Source organism: Pseudophryne corroboree, chromosome 1 (genome assembly GCF_028390025.1).
Source record: "Pseudophryne corroboree isolate aPseCor3 chromosome 1, aPseCor3.hap2, whole genome shotgun sequence".
NCBI classification, from domain to species: domain Eukaryota; kingdom Metazoa; phylum Chordata; class Amphibia; order Anura; family Myobatrachidae; genus Pseudophryne; species Pseudophryne corroboree.
In genome coordinates this window covers 23,102,483-23,116,897 of record NC_086444.1, presented here as the reverse complement: position 1 = coordinate 23,116,897, position 14,415 = coordinate 23,102,483, and the positions used below count along the sequence as shown (strand labels likewise).

Below are 14,415 nucleotides of genomic sequence, written 5' to 3'. Positions count from 1 at the left end.
CATCACCCACTTTGCCGGCAGAGGAGCCTACAGGAACCCCGCACCACATCATCACCCTCTCTCCCGGCAGAGTGGCCAACAGGACCCATGCACCACCATATCACCCACTTTCCCGGCAGAGGAGCCCTGCACAGTGCGCTGTTGTGTCCCAACATTTCTTACAGGACTCCAGGAAGCATAACAAGTGATCCCCTATCCGCAATGCCTGGAAATTGGCGTCATGCTCTAACAGCAGGTACATACCACAAATGGGCAACGTTCTGAGAATTGGCGGAGAGATCACGGCAATATACTCCCCTTAATATGATGGGCTTGCTTCCTGACTGAACAGAAGGATTTGGGAGAGATTAGGATATGTTACCCTTATATCGTAGCCCGCTAATATTGCCATGACAGGACCCCGCGTTGCCTATAACTGCGATCAGGCGCAGGACGCAGCACTCAGTAAAGGAATCTTTGTACAACTAAACAGAACTACACAGGATGGGCAAAGCATGAGGGTCCACCCGTGCTCAATCTGACAGCTAGGTCTATTCGGGAGGAGGACCTCTGGTTATAATCTACACAAACTGTGTTCTTACCACCAAAAAAATGGATCATGCGGATTCGAAAGATTGCCGGGGCTTGTGATAAGAGGAGAGACAGGAATGAGCCACAGAGCATCACAGAGGCGCCGGGACTAGGGGGCAGCATTTTTAGAAGCGTCATAAAGCAGAGCGTGAGCTACTGTTCTCAGCTATCAACCATGTCTTAAAAAAGGAGGATGAAACTAATTAAAAGGGATTAAGGGACAGGAAGTCTGATGCGTATAGAGGAATATCACAACTTTATCTCAAATATCCTCAGTTGTAATAATTGCCTCCGGGACATGGATCCACCACTACAAGCCCTAGCAGTGCAACCATGATCGGAGAGGACCTATAAGCCCCCTGGTGTCTTAGGGTGCGGTATAGAAGATTTAGTGTCTAGGCAGGTGTAGTATGGTATGCCGGCGGTCGGGATCCCGGCGACCAGCATACCGGCGCCGGGAGCCCGACCGCCGGCATACCGACAGTGTAGCGAGCGCAAATGAGCCCCTTGCGGGCACGGTGGCGCGCTAAGCGCGCCACGCTATTTCATTCTCCCTCCAGGGGGTTGGTGGACCCCCACGAGGGAGAATAAGTGTCGGTATGCCGGCTGTCGGGATTCCGGCGCCGGTATACTGTGCGCCGGGATCCCGACAGCCGGCATACTGAAGACCACCCGTCTAGGCAGACAGTCATAAAGTTGGCCCCGTACGGTCAAAAAGTCGACAGTGGGTAAGGTCAATAGGTAAATAAGGTCAACAGGGTCAAAATGTCAACACGACGATTGTCGACATTTTTGTTTCGTTTTTGGGGTGTAATTTTGTATGTTTCATTATATGCGCCCACAATCGGTGGAAGCGTGCACCCTCGCGGGCTCGTTTTTGCTCAATACACCTTGGGCAAGGTTCCCAATCACAGTTCAATAGGATAGTAAATAAAGCAAATGTTGGAAAAACATGTAAAAAAAATCTCAAACCCAAAAAGCTTGTGTCGACCACGTGTGTCATCCTTTTGTACCTGTTGACTATATGGTGATGACTTACTGACTGTCGACGTTTCATCCAGATAACAGTATCTCAGGACATTATTAAAAATAATCCGTACAATCTGGACCTACTGTACATCAAGTTTTACCTCAGAAGATCCCAAGTCCTCAGATACCTGATCCAATTCCATGAGCACAACACCAGGGATAACATTATTTCCATGCACTGAACACTTTGTAATAAAGATTAGGTCCAGCAGTTATATCCCTTGTGTCCCTATAAGACTGAATGTGGCCCATAATTAGGGTCCTTAGGTCGGTACTGCAGGGGGTGCTTCTGATTCGGGCATGTGTCCAGCAACCCCCGCCTTGTAAAATGGTGCCCTATGAGCAAATCTGGTGTAACCCACAGCAACCACGTTTTCTAAACTGCGCTATAAAAAAATCCCAGGATCTGATTGGCTGACAGGGTTGCAGGACATTATTGTTAACAATTTACCAATTTTCCCCCAAAACCTACAGGTGAGGAGCCAGGACAGGACGGGAAACGGGAATAATAATGCTTCTATGTAATGCACAATATATAGCTCCCCTATATATATCTTCTACAATATAATGCGTAATATGAAGAAGCTCAGCTATGCCTTAATGATACATGGGAAGGTGTCTCTTCTACAGCTAAGTCTATGAGCATCTATCTCCAGGGGGAGAACTTACCACTCAGCCAATGGAGGCAACTTATTTTATCCAAGACTTGGACATAAGAAGTGAGAAAGAAGAAAGATAATTATTACAAGCCCCCGGCTAATATCATACACATCATATGTTAGCTAGCGATCCTTCAATAGGCTCATCAGCCCGATTCTTCTGCCAGTGGAAGCTTTCGATACCGGCCCTACACACTAAGCGACCCTTCACTCGGACCATCGGCCTGATTCTTCTGCCAGTGGAAGCTTTCGATACCGGCCCTACACACTAACCGACCCTTCACTCAGACCATCAGCCGGATTCTTCTGCCAGTGGAAGCTCTCGATACCGGCCCTACACACTAAGCGACCCTTCACTCGGACCATCAGCCTGATTCTTCTGCCAGTGGAAGCTCCTGATACCGGCCTTACACACTAAGCGACTCTTCACTCAGACCATCAGCCTGATTCTTCTGCGAGTGGAAGCTCCCGATGCCGGCCCCACACACTAAGCGACCCTTCACTCGGACCATCAGCCTGATTCTTCTGCCAGTGGAAGCTCCCGATACTTACCCTACACACTAAGCGACTCTTCACTCAGACCATCAGCCTGATTCTTCTGCCAGTGGAAGCTCCCGATACCGTCCCTACACACTAAGTGACCCTTCACTCGGACCATCAGCCCCTCTTCTTCTTCAGTGGAAGCTCCTGATACCGGCCCTACACACTAAGCGACCCTTCACTCGGACCATCAGCCTGATTCTTCTGCCAGTGGAAGTTCTCGATACCGGCCCTACACACTAAGCGACCCTTCACTTGGACCATCAGCCTGATTCTTCTGTCAGTGGAAGCTCCCGACACCGGCCCTACACACTTAGCGACCCTTCACTCGGACCATCAGCCTGATTCTTCTGCCAGTGGAAGCTCCTGATAACGGCCCTACACACTAAGCGACCCTTCACTCGGACCATCAGCCTGATTCTTCTGCCAGTGGAAGCTCCTGATACCGGCCCTACACACTAAGCGACCCTTCACTCGGACCATCAGCCTGATTCTTCTGCCAGTGGAAGCTCCTGATACCGGCCCTACACACTAAGCGACCCTTCACTCGGACCATCAGCCTGATTCTTCTGCCAGTGGAAGCTCCCGATACCAACCCTACACACTAAGCGACTCTTCACTCAGACCATCAGCCTGATTCTTCTGCCAGTGGAAGCTCCCGATACCGGCCCTACACACTAAGCGACCCTTCACTCGGACCATCAGCCCCTCTTCTTCTTCAGTGGAAGCTCCTGATACCGGCCCTACACACTAAGCGACCCTTCACTCGGACCATCAGCCTGATTCTTCTGTCAGTGGAAGCTCCCGACACCGGCCCTACACACTAAGCGACCCTTCACTCGGACCATCAGCCTTATTCTTCTGTCAGTGGAAGCTGCCGATACGGCCCTACACACTCAGCGACCCTTCACTCGGACCATCAGCCTGATTCTTCTGCCAGTGGAAGCTCCTGATACCGGCCCTACACACTAAGCGACCCTTCACTCGGACCATCAGCCTGATTCTTCTGCCAGTGGAAGCTCCCGATACCGGCCCTACACACTAAGTGACCCTTCACTCGGACCATCAGCCCCTCTTCTTCTTCAGTGGAAGCTCCTGATACCGGCCCTACACACCAAGCGACCCTTCACTCGGACCATCAGCCTGATTCTTCTGTCAGTGGAAGCTCCCGACACCGGCCCTACACACTAAGCGACCCTTCACTCGGACCATCAGCCTTATTCTTCTGTCAGTGGAAGCTGCCGATACGGCCCTACACACTCAGCGACCCTTCACTCGGACCATCAGCCTGATTCTTCTGCCAGTGGAAGCTCCTGATACCGGCCCTACACACTAAGCGACCCTTCACTCGGACCATCAGCCTGATTCTTCTGCCAGTGGAAGCTCCTGATACCGGCCCTACACACTAAGCGACCCTTCACTCGGACCATCAGCCTGATTCTTCTGCCAGTGGAAGCTCCCGATACCGACCCTACACACTAAGCGACTCTTCACTCAGACCATCAGCCTGATTCTTCTGCCAGTGGAAGCTCCCGATACCAGCCCTACACACTAAGTGACCCTTCACTCGGACCAAAAGCCCCTCTTCTTCTTCAGTGGAAGCTCCTGATACCGGCCCTACACACTAAGCGACCCTTCACTCGGACCATCAGCCTGATTCTTCTGCCAGTGGAAGCTCCCGATACTGACCCTACACACTAAGCGACTCTTCACTCAGACCATCAGCCTGATTCTTCTGCCAGTGGAAGCTCCCGATACCGTCCCTACACACTAAGTGACCCTTCACTCGGACCATCAGCCCCTCTTCTTCTTCAGTGGAAGCTCCTGATACCGGCCCTACACACTAAGCGACCCTTCACTCGGACCATCAGCCTGATTCTTCTGCCAGTGGAAGCTCTCGATACCGGCCCTACACACTAAGCGACCCTTCACTTGGACCATCAGCCTGATTCTTCTGTCAGTGGAAGCTCCCGACACCGGCCCTACACACTTAGCGACCCTTCACTCGGACCATCAGCCTGATTCTTCTGCCAGTGGAAGCTCCTGATACCGGCCCTACACACTAAGCGACCCTTCACTCGGACCATCAGCCTGATTCTTCTGCCAGTGGAAGCTCCTGATACCGGCCCTACACACTAAGCGACCCTTCACTCGGACCATCAGCCTGATTCTTCTGCCAGTGGAAGCTCCTGATACCGGCCCTACACACTAAGCGACCCTTCACTCGGACCATCAGCCTGATTCTTCTGCCAGTGGAAGCTCCCGATACCGACCCTACACACTAAGCGACTCTTCACTCAGACCATCAGCCTGATTCTTCTGCCAGTGGAAGCTCCCGATACCGGCCCTACACACTAAGTGACCCTTCACTCGGACCATCAGCCCCTCTTCTTCTTCAGTGGAAGCTCCTGATACCGGCCCTACACACTAAGCGACCCTTCACTCGGACCATCAGCCTGATTCTTCTGTCAGTGGAAGCTCCCGACACCGGCCCTACACACTAAGCGACCCTTCACTCGGACCATCAGCCTTATTCTTCTGTCAGTGGAAGCTGCCGATACGGCCCTACACACTCAGCGACCCTTCACTCGGACCATCAGCCTGATTCTTCTGCCAGTGGAAGCTCCTGATACCGGCCCTACACACTAAGCGACCCTTCACTCGGACCATCAGCCTGATTCTTCTGCCAGTGGAAGCTCCCGATACCGGCCCTACACACTAAGTGACCCTTCACTCGGACCATCAGCCCCTCTTCTTCTTCAGTGGAAGCTCCTGATACCGGCCCTACACACTAAGCGACCCTTCACTCGGACCATCAGCCTGATTCTTCTGTCAGTGGAAGCTCCCGACACCGGCCCTACACACTAAGCGACCCTTCACTCGGACCATCAGCCTTATTCTTCTGTCAGTGGAAGCTGCCGATACGGCCCTACACACTCAGCGACCCTTCACTCGGACCATCAGCCTGATTCTTCTGCCAGTGGAAGCTCCTGATACCGGCCCTACACACTAAGCGACCCTTCACTCGGACCATCAGCCTGATTCTTCTGCCAGTGGAAGCTCCTGATACCGGCCCTACACACTAAGCGACCCTTCACTCGGACCATCAGCCTGATTCTTCTGCCAGTGGAAGCTCCCGATACCGACCCTACACACTAAGCGACCCTTCACTCGGACCATCAGCCCCTCTTCTTCTTCAGTGGAAGCTCCTGATACCGGCCCTACACACTAAGCGACCCTTCACTCGGACCATCAGCCTGATTCTTCTGCCAGTGGAAGCTCTCGATACCGGCCCTACACACTAAGCGACCCTTCACTCGGACCATCAGCCTGATTCTTCTGCCAGTGGAAGCTCTCGATACTGGCCCTACACACTAAGCGACCCTTCACTCGGACCATCAGCCTGATTCTTCTGTCAGTGGAAGCTCCCGACACCGGCCCTACACACTAAGCGACCCTTCACTCGGACCATCAGCCTTATTCTTCTGTCAGTGGAAGCTGCCGATACGGCCCTACACACTCAGCGACCCTTCACTCGGATCATCAGCCTGATTCTTCTGCCAGTGGAAGCTCCCGATACCGGCTCTACACACTAAGCGACCCTTCACTCGGACCATCAGCCCGATTCTTCTGCCAGTGGAAGCTCCCGATACCGGCCCTACACACTAAGTGACCCTTCACTCGGACCATCAGCCTGATTCTTCTGCCAGTGGAAGCTCCTGATATTGGCCCTACACACTAAGCGACCCTTCACTCGGACCATCAGCCTGATTCTTCTGCCAGTGGAAGCTCTCGATACTGGCCCTACACACTAAGCGACCCTTCACTCGGACCATCAGCCTTATTCTTCTGTCAGTGGAAGCTGCCGATACGGCCCTACACACTCAGCGACCCTTCACTCGGACCATCAGCCTGATTCTTCTGCCAGTGGAAGCTCCCGATACCGGCTCTACACACTAAGCGACCCTTCACTCGGACCATCAGCCCGATTCTTCTGCCAGTGGAAGCTCCCGATACCGGCCCTACACACTAAGTGACCCTTCACTCGGACCATCAGCCTGATTCTTCTGCCAGTGGAAGCTCCTGATATTGGCCCTACACACTAAGCGACCCTTCACTCGGACCATCAGCCTGATTCTTCTGCCAGTGGAAGCTCCTGATATTGGCCCTACACACTAAGCGACCCTTCACTCGGACCATCAGCCCGATTTTATATGTCCGCCCTCAAGGAGGGCGAGATAATCAGGATAAACCGTGGTAAATATGGCTAGCTTATCGATAACATACAATACCAGGACCTTTTGGCCGATATCTTCTGGAATGCGTGACCGATATGATAACTGAAACCGAGCGTATCTGGACACTTTATCTGCATTTGGCCAATTGTCACGCTCACAAACTCAAGGTGCTGAGGGGCGGGGAAGAGCGGATACTAGTTACCTGGGCTCGGTCTTATTGGGGGAGGGGCTGGGTCTGCTCCCCTTACCTATTAGCGACATCGTGTGTTGCCACAATTAATCTTGCATACCTTCTTTTGCGGGTGTGTGGCCATGCTTGCACAATTACTGCACCATCCTAACCTGCCTGCGTCTTGTTGTGTATCACCTTCTTTAAAATGTTGCACTTCACACAAGGCCAAGAGTATGGCTACGTGACACACTGGTATTCAGAGGAATACAGGTGACAAGTGCGATGGTTGTGTCCCTAATCCGGGCATTAGTGCATGCGAGGAGAGTAATGACACTGAGACATGCACGGTCACAGAGCACAACTGCTCATCCCCCTCAACCTGACATCGCACGACGCAGCCACAGAAGGCTACTCATTAGCCAGACCACCTACAGCCGGCCGGCCTGTGCCGAGATCAGGGATGTCAATTCGCTCTGGATGAAGTGATTAGAAGCAGGTCTGGCGTTATCCCAGGCTGTGCCACTTTAATCAGACAATTACCGCTACATATACTGCCCCAGTATGTGACCTCTGGCTGACTCATATGTAGGTCGGGGAGAATAAGAAAATGAAAGGCCTAAAGGAGCTTTCTGTGGGTGGGAGACGGTCACCGCAGCCAGGGGTGATTCAGCAGGTCGTGGGGTCTCCTGCTCACTTCTGAAGAGGCAGCAAAGATTACTTCAGTCCCTGTGCCAGAGTGACCCGGAACGCCTGTTCTCTGTTCTCCGTGTGTGTGGCAGGTCACGCCATTAACCGTCCTGGGAGGCTGTTCTGCAGCCGTTATTTCATGGCAGCTACATAGTAACATTGCACAATAAATACCTGTGTTTGGTCACCAGCTTCTCCAGTCCTAAATTTATGTTAAAAGAAAAAAAAACCCTAGCCACAACTATAATACAGATTTACCTGTCCGCAATAAGTGCACCTGGCCCGTCCTCCAAAGTGTGTAACAGCTGGGTAGAGGGCCAGCCACCGTTCTCAGGACTGCCAAGAGGCCCACCCACCACTCTCAGGACTGTCGGGGGGCCCACCCACCACCACACTCAGGACTGCCAGGACCCCCACCCACCACTCCCAGGGGGCCCACCCACTACTCTCAGAACTGTCAGGGGGCCCACCCACCACCACACTCAGAACTGCCAGGACCCCCACCCACCGCTCCCAGGGGGCCCACCCACCACTTCAGGACTGTCAGGGGGCCCACCCACCACCACACTCAGGACTGCCAGGACCCCCACCCACTGCTCCCAGTACTGTAAGCCAAACTCCCCCATCACCACCACCCCTCTCAGGACTGCCAGGGGCCCCACCCAACACTCTCAGGACTGCTAGGGGGCCTAACCACCACCACTTTAAGGACTGTCAGGGTGCCCACCCACCACCACTCTCAGGACTGCCAGGGGGCCCACCCAACACTCTCAGGACTGCCAGGGGGCCCACCCAACACTCTCAGGACTGCCAGGGGACCCACCCACCACTCTCAGGATTGCCAGGGGGCCCACCCACCACTCTCATGACTGCCAGGGGGCCCACCCACCACTCTCATGACTGCCAGGGGACCCACCCACCACTCTCAGGATTGCCAGGGGGCCCACCCAACACTCTCAGGACTGCCAGGGGGCCCACCCAACACTCTCAGGACTGCCAGGGGACCCACCCACCACTCTCAGGATTGCCAGGGGGCCCACCCACCACTCTCATGACTGCCAGGGGGCCCACCCACCACTCTCATGACTGCCAGGGGACCCACCCACCACTCTCAGGATTGCCAGGGGGCCCACCCAACACTCTCAGGACTGCCAGGGGGCCCACCCAACACTCTCAGGACTGCCAGGGGACCCACCCACCACTCTCAGGATTGCCAGGGGGCCCACCCAACACTATCAGGATTGCCAGGGGGCCCACCCAACACTCTCAGGACTGCCAGGGGGCCCACCCACCACTCTCAGGACTGCCAGAACCCCTCCGCCATGCGCATGTGAGGACAATGACAGCAGGAGTAGCTTGGTACTGTAAGTGTGAGATATTACCTAACTACACACAAAATAAGGTATATAACTTAAAGTCTGTGCCTGGAATATTGTGACTAGGCTACATTGCTGATGGTCAGGGGGAAGACGCATGATTCACCATTGTTCCCACCGCACAGAAAGTACTTTGTTTGGCATCTAAACCACCCACTAGAGCCGGACTGTAACCCTGCACATCTGTCACACGTTCTACCCTCCAACCGCAGATGTGTACAGCGATGTTATCTGTGCAGAGACCATTCAGTTACACTAGCCACACAGAATATGTCATCGCCATTACTGTGCGCCGGGGTGAAGTCTCCTGAAGACGGTCTCCAGTATTCCCAGGTTTGTTTAAGAAAGTGTCTCAAGCCATATGATATATTGTGTCTCTCTCACATTAACAATCAGTATTACATCTACATAATAAAATCCACTGCTGATAAAGATGATGTCATCATATCAGAATGGAATGACAACTGGCATTGTGTATATGTGTAGGGAGGGTTTGGTATGACCTGTGGGGGGGTGGGGAGACGGACGGAAGGAAGTGTTGGGTTAAGAGAGAGAAAAAGTGGCAACTGAGAGGTAAGAGAAAGAGTGTCTGGGGGGAAGAGTGTGTGTGTGTGTGTGTGTGGGGGGGTAAGACATGGAGACAAAGAATGGGGGGGGGGGGGGGGGGCAACAACTTTGGTTGACAGGGTGGTAAGATAAAATCCAGGCTACATAAGATGTTACATTTGGTTTTCGCATATAAAACATTGTCCATGGAGATACGAATTCCAGACATGACCTGGATTTGGATACATTTGGAAAGAGCTTGATGTTTTGTTATGAGCACAAGGGCTAGATGACGGAAATAAGGAATGCTGCAAGACATACAGTACTGAGGAGATGTATCAAACGTTTGAGAGAGATAGAGTAGAGAAGTTGCCTCTAGAAACCGACTGTCATTTTGCAGACTGTGTTATAGAGGTGGATTAGTTGCTGTAGGCAACGTCTCCATCTCTCTCTCCAAGGTCTGATACGTCTCCTCTACTGTGCAGTCATATACAAACATTCCCATGAATATTACGGGGGTCGCCTAGCAACACTCCCACCCGCAGTACGCCTAACGGTCCACACCGTAGTAACACGGCCAGCGGGGAACGGGCCACCAAGAGCCACTCTACCATACGCCTCCTCTTACCTTCCATAGCATACTTCATGTCCTGAGAGAAGAGGTTCCACATGACCTCCGCGCTGACCTTCCCCACACTCAGCTCCTGAGGAAACCTGGAAGGAAGAGACACAAACATGAGATAATGGGACCCAATACACAGGCCCAGAGCTCCTCCATGGCGGAGCAGGGAAACCTTCACTGAGTAACAGCTGGTGAGTACAGAATAATGGGCCGGTGATACTATATGCAGGGAGGCCCAGAGGGCTGGGTTCAGAATGCCGGTGGTCAGAATAGTGACCGCGGCATCCAGATGTTGAGAACCCTGACTGGGGCAAGGTAGGTATACTTACCTGTAGCCTAGACCAAATCTCCTCCCCCCGCCCACCCTAACCCTCCTCGGGGGTGCCTAAACCTAACCCTCCTCCCCACAGCCTAATCCTAACCCTCCCCCTGCTACCCTAAACTCCCCCACCCTATCCCTCCTCGGTGGTGCCTAAACCTAATCCTCCTCCCCGCAGCATAACCCTAACCCTCGCCCTGCAACCTAAACTCCCCCACCCTATCCCTCCTCGGTGGTGCCTAAACCTAACCCTCCTCCCTGCAGCATAACCCTAACCCTCCCCCTGCAACCTAAACCCATGCCACCCTAACCCTCCCCAGGGGTGACTAAACCTAACCCTCCTCCCCGTAGCCTAACCCTAACCCTGCAACCTAAACCCCGCCACCCTAACCCTCCACGGGGGTACCTAAACCTAACCCTCCTCCCCGTAGCCTAACCCTCCCCCTGCTACCCTAAACTCCCCCACCCTATCCCTCCTCGGTGGTGCCTAAACCTAATCCTCCTCCCCGCAGCATAACCCTAACCCTCGCCCTGCAACCTAAACTCCCCCACCCTATCCCTCCTCGGTGGTGCCTAAACCTAACCCTCCTCCCTGCAGCATAACCCTAACCCTCCCCCTGCAACCTAAACCCATGCCACCCTAACCCTCCCCAGGGGTGACTAAACCTAACCCTCCTCCCCGTAGCCTAACCCTAACCCTGCAACCTAAACCCCGCCACCCTAACCCTCCACGGGGGTACCTAAACCTAACCCTCCTCCCCGTAGCCTAACCCTACCCCTGCAACCTAAACCCCACCACCCTAACCCTCCTCGGGGGTGCCTAAACCTAACCCTCCTCCCCACAGCCTAACCCTAACCCTCCCCCTGCAACCTAAATCTAACCTCCCAACCCCCCTCCCCCTTCACCCTAGGGGTGCCTAAACTTAACTCTCCTCCCCACAGCCTAAACCTAACCCTCCTCCCCACAGCCTAAACCTAAAGTTCCGGGATCCGCTAATCAGAGGGCACTATACTAAGGGAGCTACAGGGACTCCTGTGCATACAGTCAGCCTATGATATACCGGACACAAGACGCCGCACAACAAGGGGTCTCTACGTGAGAGGATAATAATGTCGCTAGTAGTGGTCCCACAACAGGAACAAGAGAGGAACTAATCCTGCAGATTAAAGGAAAGCATTTGAGAGGAGGCATGCAGCACACCTCACCTGGCACATGCAATTCCCAGGACACACTGTAAGCCTGCTGGTCACTGTGCAACAGCGGGAGTGACCTCACATACCTCCCAGCGTGCCCCCCACTCTGACCTGAGGGACAAGAGCCACTATGGTGCATACACCATGTACTCTGCCCTCCACCTACTTCCAGCAGACACCAACACAGGATATATAGAGGCTGCAATGTCAAAGAATAAAGGGGGTGGCCAGGTTATCTGACATACGTTTATGTTATATATAGTGTGAGGAGCAGGGTCCCCAGCAGCACAGAGTATATCAGGGTCCCCAGCAGCACAGAGTATATCAGGAGATGAGTGATGTGTGAGTGAGGACAGGGCTGCGTGTGACAGGGGCAGTGACATGATGTGAGGAGGGGAATGGAGGCAGCAGGAAGCCACAGACTGACAGTTATATAGTGGGAGGAGCAGGGTCCCCAGCAGCACAGAGTATATCAGGAGATGAGTAATGTGTCAGTGAGGACAGGGCTGCATGTGACAGGGGCAGTGACATGATGTGAGGAGGGGAATGGAGGCAGCAGGAAGCCACAGACTGACAGTTATATAGTGGGAGGAGCAGGGTCCCCAGCAGCACAGAGTATATCAGGAGATGAGTGATGTGTCAGTGAGGACAAGGCTGCATGTGACAGGGGCAGTGACATGATGGGAGGAGGGGAATGGAGGCAGCAGGAAGTCACAGACTGAGAGTTATATAGTGGGAGGAGCAGGGTCCTCAGCAGCACAGAGTATATCAGGAGATGAGTGATGTGTCAGTGAGGACAGGGCTGCATGTGACAGGGGCAGTGACATGATCTGAGGAAGAGAATGGAGACAGCAGGAAGCCAAAGACTGAGAGTTATATAGTGGGAGGAGCAGGGTCCCCAGCAGCACAGAGTATATCAGGAGATGAGTGATGTGTCAGTGAGGACAGGGCTGCATGTGACAGGGGCAGTGACATGATGTGAGGAGGGAAATGGAGGCAGCAGGAAGCCACATACTGAGAGTTATATAGTGGGAGGAGCATGGTACCCAGCAGCACAGAGTATATCAGGAGATGAGTGATGTGTCAGTGAGGACAGGGCTGCATGTGACAGGGGCAGTGACATGATGTGAGGAGGGGAATGGAGGCAGCAGGAAGCCACAGACTGAGAGTTATATAGTGGGAGGAGCAGGGTCCCCAGCAGCACAGAGTATATCAGGAGATGAGTGATGTGTCAGTGAGGACAGGGCTGCATGTGACAGGGGCAGTGACATGATGTGAGGAGGGGAATGGAGGCAGCAGGAAGCCACAGACTGAGAGTTATACAGTGGGAGGAGCAGGGTCCCCAGCAGCACAGAGTATATCAGGAGATGAGTGACGTGTAAGTGAAGACAGGGCTGCGACAGTAACATATAAACCTAAAGCTGGATACTAGGCTTAGCAATTAAGCACCAAAAATGCTTTTTCTAAAATTCAAAGTAAAAACGTTAGAAAACTGTAATGTGCTATCTGGCCGGCCACCCCATTTATCTTGTGTGAGAACGATGTGTAAGTCTAGAAGGACTACTCAATGTATTGCTGGCTCCTTCCCAAGTACCATGTAACGAGCATGCAGACAACGGCAGCAGGTGGCAGGCAAGTACGAGCAGTGCGTTCCCTCACTCACCCGGTGTTAGGACGCGCTCGCACCGTGGCCGACGTCAGAGTCACTTATACAACAAGAGACAGACAGGAAAACAGACTGACAGGAGGTGACATCTCTACAAAGCACAGAAGGATTAGAGAGACAGAAACCAATCACAGCCCGGGAGCAGCAGCTGGGGGTCTCTTACTGGTTCAGTACTGGGGTGTAGGCGTTCTTATCCTCCTCAATTATGGATACGATCAGCGTGATCAGCTTCGGCCAGAAGTCCAGATTCTTTATACAGGGCCCTTGTTCTTCAGGAGGCAGATCTTGCTTCTTGCTCTGAGGAAGCAGAAATCAGTGAAGAGACACATGGTCAAACCAAATAATCCCCCCCCCTATTCCTGTCACTGCCCACCAAGGTCCCTCCCCCCCCCCATATTGCCTGTCTCTGCCCACCAAGGCCCCTCCCCCCCCCTATTGCTTGTCACTGCCCACCAAGGTCCCTCCCCCCCATACTGCCTGTCTCTGCCCACCAAGGTCCCTCTCCCTCCCCCCATATTGCTTGTCACTGCCCACCAAGGTCCCTCTCCCCCCCCCTATTGCTTGTCACTGCCCACCAAGGTCCCTCTCCCTCCCCCCATATTGCCTGTCACTGCCCACCAAGGTCCCTCTCCCCCCCATATTGCCTGTCTCTGCCCACCAAGGTCCCTCCCCCCCCCTATTGCTTGTCACTGCCCACCAAGGTCCCTCTCCCTCCCCCCATATTGCCTGTCTCTGCCCACCTAGGTCCCTCTCCCCCCCTATTGCTTGTCACTGCCCACCAAGGTCCCTCCCCCCCC

The 14,415-nt window shown here is 53.6% G+C and overlaps 1 protein-coding gene across 4 annotated transcripts in view; it reads right to left on the bottom strand.

Annotated features, from left to right (window-relative positions):
* UNC13B (unc-13 homolog B) overlaps window positions 1–14,415 on the bottom strand; it is a 341,072-nt gene that overhangs the window by 223,246 nt on the left and 103,411 nt on the right. For all 4 annotated transcript variants that reach the window (XM_063957658.1, XM_063957634.1, XM_063957642.1 and 1 more), the window contains exons 17-18: window positions 13,782–13,915; window positions 10,446–10,531 (exon numbers count right to left, since the gene is read on the bottom strand). In XM_063957658.1, coding sequence (XP_063813728.1) covers window positions 10,446–10,531; window positions 13,782–13,915 — 220 coding nt within the window. The remainder of the gene's footprint in view (window positions 1–10,445; window positions 10,532–13,781; window positions 13,916–14,415) is intronic.